General features: G+C 39.0%; 1 protein-coding gene across 6 annotated transcripts in view; it reads left to right on the top strand.

Moving 5' to 3' along the window:
• LOC111254819 (retinol dehydrogenase 14-like) overlaps positions 1 to 18,720 on the top strand; it is a 71,500-nt gene extending 52,780 nt beyond the window's left edge. For 3 of the 6 annotated variants that reach the window (XM_086974527.1, XM_086974528.1, XM_086974529.1), the window contains 3 exons: positions 878 to 1,032; positions 11,553 to 11,678; positions 16,803 to 18,498. In XM_086974527.1, the coding sequence (XP_086830653.1) occupies positions 878 to 1,032; positions 11,553 to 11,678; positions 16,803 to 16,925 (404 nt within the window). In that variant the 3' untranslated portion in view covers positions 16,926 to 18,498. Of the gene's footprint in view, positions 1 to 877; positions 1,033 to 11,552; positions 11,679 to 14,772; positions 16,773 to 16,802; positions 18,499 to 18,536 lie in introns of those variants that run through there. The other 3 variants (XM_022816068.2, XM_086974526.1, XM_022816067.2) reach the window with 3 other exon arrangements.

The raw sequence follows: 18,720 nt of genomic DNA, 5'->3' as shown, positions 1-18,720 counted from the left end.
ACGAGGCCATCCAGGCGTTACCTATCTGTTCCTATCTTAGTTAAAAAAAACTTAATTGTATCTTAAGATAATAAGAACAAATCGCAGATTGAATGAGTTCGTGCATAGTCAATGCGTGTAACGTGCGTTAGCCAGCTTACATGTACCTAGACCCAACATGATGATAACTTCCACGTGGGGCACTTCGCATTTTGCTTAACATGAGTCGTCTTGTCTACCTAAAGCTGTATACGAGGGACTAATCCATAAGTAAGCTGTCAATACTTCCATTGCTAAAATGAAAAAAACGCTTTTCGACATTCTAACTTGTCGATTTAATCCAAATCGGTTCTAGACGGATCTCTAGAAGCGCGTTTACGACGGCTCAACCTTCCTTTGATATCTCGAACTCAGTGGCTCGAAAGCCTAGCTTGATACGTTGTTCAGTCCACAATCTAAATACGGTAAAGGGTTATATACCAATCTTGCAAAGCGGCATCATCTACTTTCAAACAAAACATTTGTATTGAAAAAGTTATTCGTTAGCTTAGTGTGCGATACCGCGATCGGGTACTACTTCGAATGGTCTGCATCCAGAATAAAAAATTGTTTACACCCCAATTCGAACCAAGATCATTGGATTTGTCTCTAAATTTTGTAGGCACACACATTAGTAAATGCACGCAAAAAGGGCTAAAGAGTTTTATTGATAATTTCTACGCTTTCAGGAGACAATATCCAACAAAAATCCGCTTCTCTCACGGTGGGCAGGTTCTAATACAACACTATCTAGAAAAGAATCGAGCTCCATTTCCTTATGGCATTTTTTATTTACATACACCATGTTTATATAGCGACTCATGCCTATGCCATTCTCATGTTCTGTGAAACTTTACAGGTCTTCTATCAACAAGTTTTTACACTCGATTACCACAGCCACATCGCAGTGTGTGGTGTCTCTTAGCGATGTTAATGTTCCGCTCGCCGGAAGATGGTATCCAAAGTGTGCTATTTGCCCTCTTCGACGAAAAGGTTCAATCATGTTCAGGAATGGTAAGTTGTCAACTTTTGAAGGTTTCATTGAGAAAAGCCTTTTATTTGCATACATTGGGAAAAAATTTCGATAATGTCTCTTTTTTCTGTAAAGCTTGGTATATCCAATGCAAGCTCGAATATATATATATATATATATATATATATATATATATATATATATATATATATATACATATCGAGCCCTGTGAATGGTAAACCAGTAGGTTAGTATGCTCAGCCGCAGATTGGGAGCCCTTTCAAGAAAGCAGAAGGGACCCATTTAGGCACAACTTCCGGAATGACACGGTGTATGATGTCAGATGTCATTTAGATCGGCAGGACTGTTGTACTGATAAATACAAATAAACAAGAAATGGGTTACTTTTCGGGAACAAAAAAAAGCTGGATACAACGAAAGCCCTTAAAATATTAGCATAAACGCTTCTCACTCTTGATAGACAGCCTTTGACTTAGGCTCCACGCATGGACTATTTTGGGAAATAAATAATAATATAATATAATAAATGAAAAGAATTAGACAACTCTAAATATTCGAGGATTGTAGATATCTATATTATGAATGAAGTTTTTTAATATCTCTTATCGAACTATGCAATTACAGTTAGTTTGTGAGTATTAGAACGACTTCTGTTAGCATGGTCATGAACAGAAAGAATTGAGGAACGTTATTTATTTCCAGCCGCAAACTAAGAGCGATGACAGAAGATTAGAAGACTTCACTTTATATGAACTGTTCGAAGTAGTTTATGAACTTGAATTTGGGCTATTTGCCAGGCATCCCAAGACTGGTGCTAGGAAGCAGCATGCGGCACGGTATCTATCCGTTCTCGCTATATCTGGGACACCTGAGCCTGTCAGCGTCATGTAAATCCCTTCGTTGAAGCCTATACTCGTGACCGTGAACCACGATGTATCTAGTTAGTCGGTTAATGCCGTTTCATTCGCTGTTACTTATCGTATTTGAGTTTTTCCTCAGATTTATTTTAAAGGCCTTTTTTTCAAAAAAGTACAAACAACGTAGCATATTTCCCGCTACCAATGGGAAGTTGGCCAGAAGATATGTAAGGCAACTGCGGGTCGATATATATATAATACCTCTGCTCTCTTTAACCTTAATAATGAAAAGCGGACTAAGAAATAACCATACAGGATACCAAGTGCCAACGGCCATGGTTCTGCTTCCCCTTCAGAACTTCGTCATCTCCGTGTCAGTCAGGTGTGCTGTTACTTCCAACTCTGTGATTGCCACTTGCGGTCTGGCTAGCACCTGCTGTACTTTTAGCCTGCTAGACCTATATAGCAGTAAGGCGTTTGCATACCTTCAACTAACTTCTTCGGCCGTCTTATTTGATTAGAGGTCATTCGATAAGACGAAGAATGAAAGTGGGCTTGAGCTGGCCTTCAAACTCAGACCAGTTGTCTCTAAAAAAGGTAGAAGTTAGGCGCTTCCATCGTCAATGGTTACCCTATTTTTTTTGCAGAATTGCTGTGCGCAAACACACACTTACTATAACTTGTCTGAGAATTGAACTCAATCTACAGTGGATAGCGTGACGTTTTTCTTGGCGTTTACAGACTAATCTATTTAAGATTATTGAGGGCTTCCAATAGTAGAGTTCGCATGCTAAATACATCTGGACATTTTGCTAAATTAAGGTGGTTTCCTCAGAGTTTAGCACGTTGCATTAAAAGTTTATACGGTATGACGCAAAGTATCGTACTAATCATGGTCAGCTATGAAGACGGCAATCTTGAGCACTTCGGCCACATGATCTCTTATTCAGCGCCCAACCCGATGTTACCCAACTCGGCAATGTGCAGTGTATAAATAGCTAAGGGTTAGCGACATCTATATATATATACATGGTCCATTTATAACCAGACAAGTTACTCGGCATTTCTATTTTTTTGTCAGGTAAACCTAATAAAGACAGCTGCAGCATTCTCTGACAAACCTTCTCTGTCGAAAACGCTTTCGGTGGTGCATATCTTAAATGCTACCTTTGAAAGAATCTCTAAATTTTATGCTTTCTTCAATATGCCGTGAGACCATCGTAGGTGCAACAGGAGAGAAACATAAGAGTTCTGAACGCAGTTCAGCTGAAACAGTTCCTCTAAAAGTTATTAAGCATAACTCGTCTAACAACATTTCTAGTTAAATAGGGAAATAGGCTTGTGTTGAAGTTTGCCACTTCTGAATATGTGGATGTTGAAGCCATCCGGACTTTTGACAAAGGAGGATAGCTTTTCAACATCAAAGAACATAATTACTTGCAAACATCGTAACACAGCCCTATATCCATAAGACGGCACACAAATATAACTCAAATATATAGCAAAGATAACTTATTTGTTTATCAATACGTTTCCATATACTTAGTTTATATAAGTCTATGAACAGGGAGCCTATTTATCATTTTTATGCGTCACCGTAATTTTTAGATAACCTGGCCTATTCTCATTCACAATTTGCAAAAAGTACACAATAGCTAGTGATTATGGTTCTGAGCTTTTAACTGAAGGAATACGTTGCTCTTTGTTCTAAGTTATTAAGTTATTATTATTACATAGAGTACCACTCTATAGACAAATCCGCATTTAATTGATTGAAACGTGTTTTAACATCGTTTGCATGAGGACGTTTGCCATGTACGTCAGACTGGCCTTCGTGAGCTCTTTAACTAACAGTTCCAAATGGTTCGTCGTTCCTTAATGTACGCGGTGTCGTAGTACAGAAAATATACTTCTGCTAAATTTACTGCTTACTCGGTTAATGTGAGATAGAAATTTAGTCAAACATTCAAGGGTCCTATGACGTTTAGCCGTCCTTTTCTTGTGCAACGAATAATATAAAACTAATAGCATGTTTGCTATACATAAGCAGATATAATGTACTCTACGGTAAGGCAACTTGCAGTTACTTTGCAGTATTTTAAGTCCAGATGCTATAGGTCCAAGTTGCTTAATAAGTAACATGTATTTTTCTAATGAAGGACATGTTCGTTTAAAAGCGCTGGCAGGCCATAGTGTTCTACGTGTATTAACATTTACCATGCATACAAACATCACTCTGAGTTACGCTCGTGTTTGTTCTTAGCGGAATGGATTGTCTATTGTAATATAGAAATGCACCTGAAATTTAATGAAAAAAAAAAAAAGAAACGTCAGCTACGAGCGATTGCTGATAATGTATATATACATTTTTTTTATTTTCCTTCACGAACTCTTAGAACGAAAGCTTACCGAACATTCTAAATGCACGAATTTTTACCAACTACCAATTACTGTTATAGGTATTAGCCTACGCGAAAGTGTTAGTGGTTGAACAATTCTTTTATAAGGGGTCCGGTATATAACGAGCACAATAAAAGTGATGGACTTATCTCTGTTTGCATTTAGAAATATGTCATCATTTATCATATTACTATTATTTATCTTATTTTAAAGAGAATAAAAAACATTTTATGTGCGACATTTTAGAACCTAGACACAAGGTATCCAAAAACAAAACTCAGCCCTAATGATAAGTACTCCAATTCTGAGACTTAGCTTCGCCTTAGAAGATTTGTATTGACATGCCAATTACGCCATGTGTTTTAAAAACAACAAATAGTAAGACTGGAAAAGTTCCCGCGCTTCAAGGAAACTGCTCTTTCCTTACTTGTTCGCTTCTAACACATACTTCGAAGATGCTCTGTCAGCGTGTTGTAACGGCATTGTGTTGTGCAAGTTTAACTTGAAGAAACCTTTGAAAGAGGGGCGGCCTAAGTGGAAAAAAGCGTGTTTTACACACCTCTTGTACCATACATCGTGTACGCCAGCAGCGGTATCGCTTGAGTACTGCTCAAGAGTGGCTTACCAGGTTCGAAAACGGCACCCGGGACCTAGAGGATGTTCCCTGCTCTGACCAACCGTCTGAGTTTAATATCAACCATTTAAAGGCACTTTTGATGGAATAGAACGGACAGATAACTCGAAAATCAGATAAAATGAAGGGTTACAGTGAGAAAACCCTCGTTAGCCACCTTAAGCCTGTTGGATTTACATATAAACTTAGAGCTTAGGTACCTTATGAACGCTCCGAATTCAGCAAGAAATCGCAGATTAACGCTGTGTATCAATGTCTCAATACCCAGTATCGAGCGTCACGCAGCCACGATGATCAATTCTTACACAGAACCGTTACGGGCAATGAAAAGTGGTATCTGTACTATGTAATATGAATTAGAGATCGGAATAAATGGCTTAAGGAAAGAAGCTAAGGGCCAGTGTTCAACCAGGTCTTTATACCTATGTGTAACATTAATTTGGTAACACTAGCAGAAAGAGAGTATTCTATTGAGAAACTAATATATATTTGCTTATTGTCAAACTATATAAGAGACGTATAGGGCCCTAAGCTTAAATGCTGCTTATCTATAGGTAAACTAGAATGCCGAGATAGTCCAGCTTCTTTCGAAAGATTTAGTCTACTAGCAGCTCCATTAAAAAGAGAAGCAATTCACATTAATGTTTACTTTTCATTGAAAAAATTTATTTTCTGTATTTGAATTAAAGGTGTACTCTTAAAAAATCGTGTTTACGGACGTCATATTTCATACTTTTAGAAAGAATTAATCTTTGAAAAATTCCTCCGTGATGATAACCTCGTTAACGAATCTGGTACTCCAGTTATACGATTCGGGTTGATTTTGCGAGCTGGAAGTTTTTATACAATGGTTCTTGCAGCTTCCACTGATGATTACTGTGAATCAAATACATTAAGTACGACCCTTCGTTCTCCATAAATGGTAGTAGAAGTTATATTTAGTTTCGAAACGGCGAAATAGCTTTTTCCCACTTGTTTTTTTCAAAAAAAAAAAGATTCACACACTGCTACGATATCAGTAGAGCCTGCCATACAATTTCTTGAACAAAATACGCAGTTACCCCGTGGCGTAATCGCTGCCCGCGACACAATGCCAAAGCCACATACCTCAAGCTAACTTCATTTGTGAAATTGTCGGCTTCATCCTGTTTCTTTCCTCGTGGATAAAAGAGGGCGTACTCTCCCGCTATTTAATTTACTTACCTCATTTGTTTTTTTATTCTAGAACTTTTTCAACTCCAACAAAATTATGACATTGAGGTCATGTTTAGTTTACTTCAAGTCAAAGGAGTGGCCGGCAACTATATGCTATGCTAGTGCTCTTTGTCCCAACACCTCAGCAGTCGTGTTACGATTATAGAAACTTCAGAGAAAGCAGTTCAATAGCGTTTGCTTTTGATTTCCTTGCAAGCGACGACTATTTCTGGCCTTGCGTTTTCCCATTGCTGCTGCTTCTGTACAACTGGCAACTAAAGGGTATTATTTGACTTTTTCTATTTCGAAGCAGTTTGGGTTTGTGGTTTAACTTCAATACCGCAAAGTATTTGAAGTACTCAATACCGTAAAGTGAGTCTTCTTTTGCTATAAGCGCAGAAAATACGCAGCCCGGAAAATTGCTTAAGAAGGTTATCAGGGAAAAAAAGGAATCCCTAGTAGCAGTGAATGTGTTTCTGTGCAGAATAATAAGGAGACTGTGACAAAAGAAAGCATCTGCTACAAATAGGTTCCACTTTGTTTTGACTGATTGCGACCGACGATGAAAGGCTGTCATCCTGTAAGCGGCCGACCTTTTATTAATGATAATGACAACAAGAATGGAATTAGAGAAAAAAAGAAAGGCAGACGGCGTAGAAATGCAGGTTGAAGGAGAACAAACGTGAGCATACGCATAGGGTAATATGCAACTGACTCCATGTGAGCCTCTGCACACACATTCACCTCATTGGCCCACGAGGAGTAGGGGTCGGGTGTTGTGCCCTGACCAAAGAATTTACTTTAGCTTACAGCTAGCAGAATCAGTGATAGCAATAGCAGCATTAGTACAACACTAGCCGTCACAAAACAAATTAGAATAATACCCGCGGTAAACACCTGCTAACTTTATCTTCGCCACGAACCTATTCATATAAATTTACGGAGCACCACCATTCTCTATCCACGCGAGCAGCTTACGAGACTGAGCTGTCCCTTAAAAGCAAAAGCGACCTAATGTGTCTCCTTTTCGAGACAAGCACGCGGTTACTCAACCTTAGAATCTTTCGTTTCTACAGCTATATTTATTCCATACATCATCATACGGTTTTATGTTGTGACCTTCTTTTGGGTGTATATGCATCCGAAATATATAGTATGTATAGAGAGAATTTACCGACCTACCCTAGAGCATATGTATCTAAAAAAAAGTGAAGGAGAGGGAGAAAAACCTGTCAAAAGTTACATAACGACTGTTTATCCACCTATTGCGTCCGTGGGATCATATAGCTATGGATTGTAAAACGCATCGGGATGAAGACATCAGACAGAACGGGGAAGGGACAGCTCGTGGTTGTAGTACAAGTCTGTAGAATATTGATTTGTTTATAAGAACAACGGCCTGTCAGCTCACTAACAGGTGCAGGCTGGCAAAGGAGAAAAAAAAAATGAGGAGAAGGCCTGTGTTTCAGTAACGACTTAGGTGGTTACCAGCGATTGTCTGTTTGTCGAGGCGACTAGTGCTCTCCGTATCTCGTTTCTTGCCGAAGGCTACAGCTACAGCGTTGACGTGGAATTGCGAGCGAGGAGCACGGAAAGCTTTTCCTTCCGAAGCGGATCTTAGCCGAACAGACAACGAGGCGCGATATTAGCAATTCACTTAACTGGACACGATTAGTACGGTTACTAGGCAAGCTATCAGCTCAGTCGATTTCGTAGGGTTGGCCTGGTAAAGTTTACCTTTGTTTGAGCCTTTCAGAGTGTACCTGTGAATGTGTGTGTGTATAGTTTCGCATCTTAACTCTTCTTGTCCGTGTTTTCCGCTTAGACGAATAGAGATTTCCCGAACAGGAATAGGAAACAACTGCACACGACTGTAAGTGAATAATATAGCAGCATACTAAATTAAATACAACATGATCCTATCGCACCTTTTCAATGAAAGACATGAAAAGGGTTTCACTCAAACGCTTTATCATGTAGATGTACAGCTTGCATGACTTGGTCCCGGCTAAATGTCTTGCAGAAAAAAAGGTGCGTATACGCAGCTATGTGATAGATTAAATCGATATTTAAACTATCTCAGTTATCAAGAATAGATTCACTGATTGTTGAGGCCTATATGCCAATCAGTATACCAAAGAGACACAAGCTAATACGATGCGTACAAATAGCTATAAAATATTGTCCAATATTATGACTAACGAACGATGTAAAAATCGAAACATATATCTAATATTACACTTACCCGCTTTTACTAAAATTTTCGTCTACTTTAGTATCTAAATTTACATCCAGTTCTCATACGAAGAAAATAATTGCGCGAAGTCCTCGCTCAACGGATCAGCGACTGTACAACCTAATAGACCTAGATCTAGGATCTAGAAACCGTCCCTGAACGTGCCGCCGCAGTCGAGAGTTTCCATAATGAGAACGACGGGTCGACTCAATGGTCTATCCGAACAATAATATAACAGTGCTTTGTTCTTTATACGCCTTGCTTAGAAAGAATACACGCACATATATTTTGAGGCGCTTCGTCGCCTTTTAGATAACATGAATTTACGGCCATTGTTGTGCAAGGTGCCCCGAGCCTCTGCCGATTTACTTTTGTATCTTCCATAGATAGTCTACGGGATCACCTATATAATAATAGTATGTAACATCTATGCATTCCTTCGTATCTTGTTTGTTGTTACGAAACGTGCGTCTTCCAGGGCCACGTGCCAGTCCACGAGTGTTTTACCAGTTCCTACTCGATCCTCAAAAATTATCTTATTAAGCTTAAAAGTAACAAAAGCATCGTCTATCTAGAGATAGAGGGAGGGACCCATTTTTGACTGATAGGACATTTTATATACTTACTCTCTAGCCTTGTACAGATCATAGACATCGCGAAACCAAAAAGGGTATGATCGAAACTCTGAACGAACGCGGCATTTAACAGCGACTCAGGAGGGCTCTTGGACAGCATTGTTCAAGCTTCTGTTGCTAAAACTTTTCCACCGTTTCTATTTCTGTTAAAGCTGAGAATCATCGTCCTTTGTAGAAGCTGGGATCGTTTTTAGAGCACAAAAAAGCTCTAGACTGCAACGAGCAAACAAGTGAGCCACAAGTGGCCTGGCTGTATTTGCAACTGTATCCATTAGATAGAGAAAGCCTACACCTGGTTGCAAATGAACCAACTGTCGATCAAATACGCGTTGGCTGGGAGGCGAAAAAAGTTAGGCGTCAAATCCCGTTTCTAGTATCTAAAGGTCTTGAAGCTTTGAGTTTATTCTAAATCTTTCGTGCTGCTTCCGGATCTTGCCAGACGCCACATGGAAGCCTGCTGCACGGTATTGTTGTTGCTTCTAGCGAGTTCGGATGGCGTCGTTCAGAAAAACTATATTTTCCTGTGGGCCGTTCTGCAACAGCCGGGTGTGTCCTGTGAAAAATTTGCGTCGTCCTAATCCGAAAACACTTTATGCATGTGCGTAGATCTCATGGCGCAGACTCTCCGGTGGGGGCAACAGATAACAAAGCACGCAAAAAAAAAGGGAAACCAAAGAAGACTGTTATTCCTTGAAGGTAGTCTAAAAAGTTACAGTAAACATAATGAGGCGGAAATCATTAAAATGGAGCAACTCAAGATGAATGCAACAGACTAACGCTGATCGATGAATGCCTTGTGCTATTTTGTTATTAATTAATATTCAACGGATCTATGTATATTATCAAATATTGCATGCATGCATGATCTACACTCAAACGAACTTTCGCGTAGGTGGGAAAACGTTCGCAAATTCACGGTGGCGCTGCTATTGTTGTGGGCCTGAATAGTAACCGGAGGTCATCGGCGTGTATTCTGTTCAGCGACGCTTATTTAAGGCAAAAGGTGTCTTTACAATGCAATACCATCCTTATTTATTGAACAACTATAGACTATACCGCTATTTAATATGTTCATCTTGTGCATATAAGTGAATGGAATATAAACGATGGTTTCTGATGTATCTGACACGACTTACCATCTAATTTCACTAGCTTTCGAAATTTATTTGCGGAAACAGATTATAGTAACTACCCTTGCTAAGCCTTGTTAGCCAAGGTCTGCTGCATTAAAAACAGTTAGCGCTTTACGACGCACTTTGTTGCCTTTTTTTTGCTCAAAGATAGATTCAATAACGAATTGGGCTTTTCGTTCGAAATTCCCGCAGTAAGGAAATAACGTTGACCAGATGTTGCAAGATCAAGACGGTTCAATCATAGGCTCTACCGAAGGGGGCATCCTCATACCTCGTGGCAACGCGCCGTTAGTAAATCATCCACCTAGCTATTGAGCAGCTTCAGATGTATCAAAATCGAGTCTGAAGTTATGTGGTTTTAGGGGAGATGTTATGAGTACAATAAGGATACTGTGGGCATTCGGTAGGAGCGAAGGCAAGGATGACCATCTACATCGTACCTAGATTATGCTGTTTATTAATCGCAGCTCATATGCTACGTTGATATTTCATTTCTCATCGCACTGATAGACATCTACAGGTTCAAACAAAACGAAGTGGTCTGTCACAATTTATAGAAACGACATTATCAAATACATAATCAGCTGCAAGGCCTTGGAACAGTCCCCAGTCCATTACCCAAAAATAGAGCTAGGATTTTTTAAGAAAAAATTGTATGTCTAATGCTGGAAATTGATTTTCTTTTGTATTTAATCACATTTATCGCTACTGGAGAAATTTGAAAATTAGCGTCCAGGGTACCAAGGCCGATATGTTTAAAAATTTCGGCCTAAGTAGTTACGTGCATTGTTTGGTCAGATACTTAACCGTATTGCTCAACGGACCGTTTAGTTGCTTCTCTGGGAAAGAAACGCAAGTATACATTAATTTGTATAAAGTATATATGTTATTGAACCTTTTGTTAACTTCCTGTGCAAAAGAATTTCATTTGCAAAGACCGAAAATGTGACCGGGAACGTTTACGCGATTACTCTGATCGCGCTGCTTTATATATGTGCAAGAGTTCTGCCTCTAATCCCTATCATATGAGCCTTAAAAAGTCAAATTGTGTGCGAACTTTGTTTTAGCATTTGGGCTGATGAAATTTGTAAGCCTGTTCTTCCACTGAACGTTTTATAAAACATGTAGGCATAGACCTCTTATACTCTTTTGTAGACTATTGCATACTGTTCGAACATCTCCTCGTGTTCTTAAGTTTAAGTTTAATCACAAAATGTACTGTTTTTAATACATGCTTTTTCACTTCATATTTTTTGCTACATGCTCAAGTAAGCCTTTACATAAACAAATTGTTTATTGCTTAAATCTATGACGTTTGTTTTTTTAAACTTTTAATTGTTTTAGTTGCTCGTGCTATAGGAATACTTGAATTAGCACTCGTATTGACTCTATTTATAAGCCATTAGCTTTAATTTCTATGATTCCTCTTGTGCCATATTGTCGTTTCGTAGATGATTAAGGACTGTAAGATATACGATCCTGCCGATGCTGAGTTTCTTCGGAGGACACGTTCCGTCAATATGTCCGAGCGCGTCTGGGATGTTACCGAGCAGCTGATCGAGGATAAACTAGATAAGGTAGGTAGGGTTCGCTTGCCGTATTTGTTTCTGTAAGCTTGCAGAAAGTGGAATTTTCCCTGTGTTCTCATTAATTAGTGTTATTATAATTATCATTGAAGTGTTTACATATAGACCCGAAACAATAGGGGTATTTATCTTGACTTGCTCTCCTCTAATTCAGTAAGTAATGGCTTACGGTTAAACTTAATGATGATTGAATGACACATTGAACACTAGTAACTTAAGTTTATTAACTAAAAAATATGCATATTTCGATATATCTGTCAAAGATAACCTGTCAGGTTTGAAAATACTTAGATCTAGTTATCGATTGAATTATTCACTAAGGTTAAGATGAACGACCCAAGCTAAATGAACAGAATCTTTGTATGTTCAACCATCAGTGTGGGGTCAGCTGAATAAAAAATAACTAACAGTCACAAAGGCACACCTCACTGTTGTTCAGTTTTCGATGCTACAATCGAGGTCAATATAATTATGGATAATTAATCTCTGTGTTGAACTCAGTGGTTCTGCACAGCTTGCCAAAGCAAAGCAATGTCGTTAACCAACGTAATCCGTCATTGTATAATAGAGAGGGCGAAACAAGAAGGATAAACAAGGAGGTTGACTAGTTTTTGTGCACCGACACCGCCCTTCATAGCAGATCTTGCTGTGCCAGATTGAAAACTATATATCGTATAGTTTATATCGTATATAGAAGGTATAACTACTTCGGTTGGCTGTAAGCTGTCGCCGTCAAGGTTATCTACTATGATTTAAGACCGTTGTGCTGATAGAAGAAAATATCATTTTTAATTAAATACGACAATTACATTGCCTGTATCAGCAAGGAACGTATAGTTAATTCATAGCCAAATAAAGCAGAATCTGAAACAGGTTCGGAAAGTTGTACGGTACATATTTATGATTTTGGCCGATCTAAATAAATATGAAACGAGCCCATTAATTGTACACACGCGTCTGTTTAGAGTACATAAGCAGGCTTCTTTAGAGTTCTCTGACTTCAAACTGGTCATTAAAAAGATTTCCAACGTGGAACGTTTCCATTGCGGCAAAGGCCTGTCCAAGGCCTGTTTTCAGAATCTGGAAGTTCCAGCCGAGCTGGAAAAGCTGACTTGTTTCTTCGTTCTGTCCTTTTAAAGGCTTCTGTCCCAGAGCTAACAGGCCTCCTTAGCAGTCTGTACATGAATCCCTATTGCACTTTGAGCCGTCGCAAATTAAGTACCGGGTAGTTTTATTGTGATTCGTTTAGTGATGGTTTACTGAAGTTTCTGTTATCGTTGTGTTTAGGTGAAATATTTTTCATTCAAATTCATTGTAAATAAGTGTACAAAGCGTGTACATCAAGTGTGTGAAAGAAGCTACATTTTCAGTGTTGTTTGTTTGTTTTCGAGTGATGCGAAAAGATCTACTAAAACACCACGAAATAAATTTGGCACGTATCCACAGCTGACATAGTTAAAACATACCACCATCCGATTTTTCGAGTTTGTCTTGGAAAGATGTCTTGGAATCGCTTTTGAAGGACAACCATTATTAAATAAATCTATATCTCTTAAATATAGTTATTAGTGTAAGCGAAACATAGTTACTTTCTGAGATTTTTTACATTAGTGTCACAGATGTACCCCTTCGTCGTCCGACATTGCCACTCCTGTGCTGTGAACCTTGTTATTGTGTGATCCCGAAAAGGCGCTGAGAATAGTTCCATCGTTTACATTAAGCGAAGACCTTCCAGCGTTATATAACAAAATGACCACTAGCAAAAGGAAGAATTCTTTAAATCTGCCATTACTTCCTTAATAACCTAATACTCCTATGCCAGCTCATGGCATATGTAAAACACGCTTGCGCCTATATTCGGAGCAGAAATCAACTAGCTCATTCTCAGTTGCTGCCGAAAATTTGCGTCAACTTCAGTACATCCAGCGAAAAAGCTACGGAGCTAGAAAAATCGCAGTGCAGACAATACGAAGCGAGTTATTTTATCTCCTCTACCATAACCTAGCGACTGGTTCAAAGCGAATTCCGCCTTGGAGACTTTCGTTAGAAGTAGAACTTGTCACAAGTTCCGAGATCGCCAGCCATTGCGTGAATCTACTGTGGGACGCTAGTGTTGAAGGGTCTCCTAGACTGGGTTAAACGGGGTGTACATTGCTCGACGTAGCCCTTGTCGCTTACAATTGTAACAACGGTATTCGTGGTTAGCTCATTTTTGCCGGCTGTTGTAGAAGTTTCCGTCCAGAGTAACGCCTAACGGCTTAGGTGCCGAAAGTAAAATACGAAAAAAACCGTTGTTGGGGCTCATCGTAGACAGCATATGCGCATGAATGCTGTTTGATCACAGGGATAGATGGTGATACGGAGAGTGAGACTGATGAAACGTCGATGAGTGAACCTAGTTTAAATGGCCACGAGGTTACTGCCAAACATAAACATGGTACGTGGTACACTTACGCAAGAAGATTCGTCCGCCTACATCACGAAACCTGCCTGGTGAACTTATGGAAGACACAGCGTTTTAGTTTAGTGTGATTCGATTTTCCCACTGCTTTGCTATACAACTATCGGCGTTAGGTAAACTCCGCACAAAATAAACCTATGTTGAAATCATTTGCATACATAACACTATTGGGTGCCTAGTTCTGTTTCGTTTACTGCCTATGTCTCTTAGGTATAACAAGTCATCTAGCAACCACAAGTCGTTCATCTATCGTATTAATCGTGTTGCTCACCCGTTCGGATCACATAGACGACCATGATTGTGATAAATAATAGAGAGATACAGCGTAAGAAAAAGACTGTAATAAGCATTGGTGCCAGTGCGACCGTACGGCAAACGACGTAATGGCTTCTACAAGTTACGGTTTCGTAGTCGAGGCCATAATTGGCTATCCGATTCGCAATGAAGTAAGCCCAGTTGATGACGAACCGAAGAAGTTTAGCTAGGATTAGGTTAATCTAATTAAATCTAGAGCGAACAGAATATTATCGCACCAGGACGAGGTCGAGAAAGAGACGGTAACAGATCGAACAAATAAAAAGAAGTCTTATCCTATTTATCTAAAGCGAACTTGATACATTACAGGCTGATCTGGCTGTCAATATAGGCCCGCAATTACGCACTGACTGCCACTGCTTCCGTACGATTATAACTGGACGAACGAACCACTAGACAGCGGAGCCATCGCAGCTAATTGTTATATAAAGCCTAGTTAGGTACTGTCAAATAGCTGGGCTACACAATCTGTACTGGTCCAGTGACGAGGCTTTTGCTACCACTAGGCACTTTTCTCCCATCTCTGATGATATCGACGAACGGTGAAACGCTCGGTGAATAGCTCATTGCAAATTTGCAAGGGTTGATGTGTTTAGTGACTTTATCATCTGTCATCTATATTATTGACATATGTCCAAATTGCAGAATAATAGGAAAACATCAAGCGAAGATCTACTGTTTAATTCTCTTAGAACTTTTTTTTTTTAATTTTATCAAATCTATATGAAGACAATAAAAAAAAAATGAACTTATAAACAAAATACCAAAAATAAATTTTATAAAGGTTAAGTCTCTATCCACTGGTTACTTTGGCTAAATAGGTAAAGGCCTTTATAGGCCACTGGACTATCATTTGAATTGCTTCGAATCATTGAAAGGGCTATCCATAGCAAAAGTTCTTCAGGCGATTGAATCTCGAAGTGGTTAATCTGTCAACTAATGAGCTAGATTTCGAAAAAGACCTCAAATCTAAAGATACGGTATAAGGTAATCGAGAAAATATGTCATGAGATAATAACGGCTAGCTGTTAATAGAGATTCATCGTAGTGAAACAAACTGTTTGTGCGCTAATTACTTGTGTTAATCTCAAATTAAGTGTGCGTTAATAACTTTTTGTTAGCATCTTATTGTAATTCTAAAAAAAAAAAGTTATATATAAGAAAAGTTAATATTATCGATTCACTATGATACGGCTTCAGAAAAAAAGTATTTGGTTGTGCAAAATTCAATGAACATTACAGCCCATTATGGGACCGTGCCTTTATATACGCTATAAAAAGTGGAAGGTTCTTGTGTGTGTCTGGGTATTTATTGCGAACAACGAGAGACCGCAGGCCCAGGTCTATCTGCTAGTACAGTCGACTAGGCCTGCGTCGTTTCTAATAATGTATGTTTAGTCAAGAGGATCGTACTATTAAAGCACAATTCGTTCTAAACTTAATATCCATCTCTTTCATCTGTTTGCCGCATCAGGACGTTCCATAGCTGCGCGATTTCTAATGAAAAATGAGTATCTGATTACGCAGACCCCCGTAAGTATTCGAGAAATTGGACCCGTAACAGTGCTTTAAAGGAGATCAGACAAGTCGTTCGACTCGCCGTTACTACCGACAATCCTTAATCATCTTGTACTGAGAGAAACCAAACGACGTTTTCAGAATCACATTATATATATATATATATATATATCATTGTTGCCAATGGCACAGTTGTAATAGTACAAGCTATCAGTTTACTGATTTTGACACGGAGTCATAAGTATCACACTTTATGCAAGGGCAGAGTTCATAGATTGACGCATCATTGTCTCCTTTAATTACAGGAAGGGACGACATTATTCAATGGCAAGAACTATACCTGTAGTAGATTCTTTGTGGCAGACTGCATAGGATCGTCAACCTTTCTGTTATATCGAACCCCTTGAGATGCAACAATATATAAATGTCAATTTTTAAATGTTTTAAAAATGGCCGAAATCCAATTCTAGAAATTGATGCTACTCATTACGTTCAGTTTTCCCTATATGAATATTGTCTCCTAAGCTTAAGGTAAAGATTAAGTACTCTGTAACAGGTTTCATCATCAAGAATTTTTTGTTCTAGAGTGGATACTTAATAAGTTATTAGTATTACGTCACTTCATCGGGCACCTATCCCCTTATTCTTACACAGTACCACACCGTAGTAACAATCTTCTATATAAGAGGTGAACGATCTCTTGATGTCAATAATTGTGTCACCGAATTGCTATTTACACAAAAGAATATGGCCGGTGAGCAAATATCGTAAGTTAAACGCTCAAATTAAGTTTCGTATAATTATTCGCTGCTTATTTACAGGAGAACCTATGGTACATTGAGGATAAACTCACTGATCGCGTTGCAAGTTATTGTTATGAACACATTGATCGGGTGGCGTTCCTTCCTTCATATTCCAGCAATATTATTGCCCTGCTAACTTAGTAGATAACGACTGTCGTGTACACCCTCCTTACGATTTCAATCCTGCATGTACGTAATGGGTTTATCGTATATATGCTTGCCCCCCAGTGCCAATTTCCAAACGGCCGGGTCTCATGATGCTATAGCAGTTCGTATAATCTGTTGTGTATTTAATTTATGCAAATGTGTATTGCTGAATAGGCACCATCAAATCTGAAGGGCGCTAATTGTAGCGATATATCGCCGCCGTTAGTTGTAGTTACGTTTAATCAACGATGATCAAAGGAATAACGTCGTCGGCCTAGTCATCTCTAGAGGACAGGTCTTCATCAAAAAAACGCATGAGTACCGATTGTACATCGCATCGTGGCCCGGAACAGGAGACTATTTTGGAATCGATGTGAGCACGCCTGCATTCATTAGTAGCCGTACTAGACCAGACGTTGGTTAAATGAAGTGAACAATGCTTTGTCAGAGTTCGCACAAATTTGGTCGGCTTGTTTCATATGGCGAACGTTCGGCAATCCGCTGCCCCTGGTACGAAAAAAAAATCTAGCCCCTCTTAGTGCAGGGCCGTAAATTCATTATGGCGGGGTTGGTCTTCCAAATATACGCGGAGATTAGCTATTGTCAAATGTATTTATACGGGCTGATACGCACTGAGATTATGGGCTGTCTTACTGTTTGCTGTTACCAATATCCATATGTCTTCTAAATAGTTCAAGGAAGACTTCCATGCGGCAAAGTATGGGATTCTGAATAGCGTTTTCATCAATCAAAGTCTCGCCATTTTCGGTTATCTTGAATTTTGGTACAGAAGTTAGCTGCTGTTTTCGACCTCAGCTAAGAGAAGTCTACCGCCAACGGGATCGTTTAGATGAGCTCGAACGGTTTACCGTTTTCAACGCTTGTGTTTCTAGCACCTTTAGCCTGCTGTCTGAATTCTACTATATTCTTTGTGTTTAACGAACCTAAATTTACCAGTCTCGCTTCACGTACCCAATTTATGAGTTGAAGGTTAGATTCGGAAAGGAAGCCATGATCGAGACAAGCGGAGGGTATTTCGAGTAAGTACGGTCGCCAGAACGGACACGTTCAGCGCGGATAGTGACAAGTCGTCGACTTATCTATTTTCCTTCGGCCGCAATCTTAGAAACAGATTACAGGGAAAGCTACAAAGTCGGATAGATCATTTTGTAAACTTGAGTTCTACTAGGAGAATGTTTCCAGTCGGGTATGTCTAAGTAGAGGGTCGTATTTATTTGTATATACCATATCATATTTATATAGGCACAGTTCGTGTAGACACTTGTTCATAAATCAGGTAGAGAGGGCACACACAACATTAAAATACTTTAAAACGATAAGATTTCCAGCCAGATGTAGTTGAAGGTAAGCAAGAACAGAGGCAACAATCACGGTGCTGTTACATGGCAGTTGGCTCTTCCATAGGTGACTAACCAAAATTTTAATAAAATAAATAAGTTCGTAAAAAAAATAAGATAATAACCTCGGGTAAATTAATAGCACACATGGACCTAATGGGTTATTTATTTATTTATTTATTTATTTATTACTCAATGAATATATCTGCCATAGCTCATGTACATGTCTGTTTGGTTTTCATTTCAGTCCGGAGCATCCAGCAAGCGAGAATCCGTCGTGTAGAAAAAAAGATCGATTACGTCCTGTTCAATTGAAGTAATCAGAATACGTTGGAATCGAACGAATATATCATTGAATGCTAGCCATATCACTATAATTAACGCGATAATTATTACCGGAATATTAGACAATAATATTTCTACGGTGCGTA

The sequence above is a fragment of the Varroa destructor genome, unplaced genomic scaffold (genome assembly GCF_002443255.2).
Source record: "Varroa destructor unplaced genomic scaffold, Vdes_3.0 BEIS01000007.1, whole genome shotgun sequence".
Taxonomy (NCBI): Eukaryota; Metazoa; Arthropoda; class Arachnida; order Mesostigmata; family Varroidae; genus Varroa; species Varroa destructor.
This window is presented reverse-complemented; position numbering and strand designations above follow the sequence as displayed.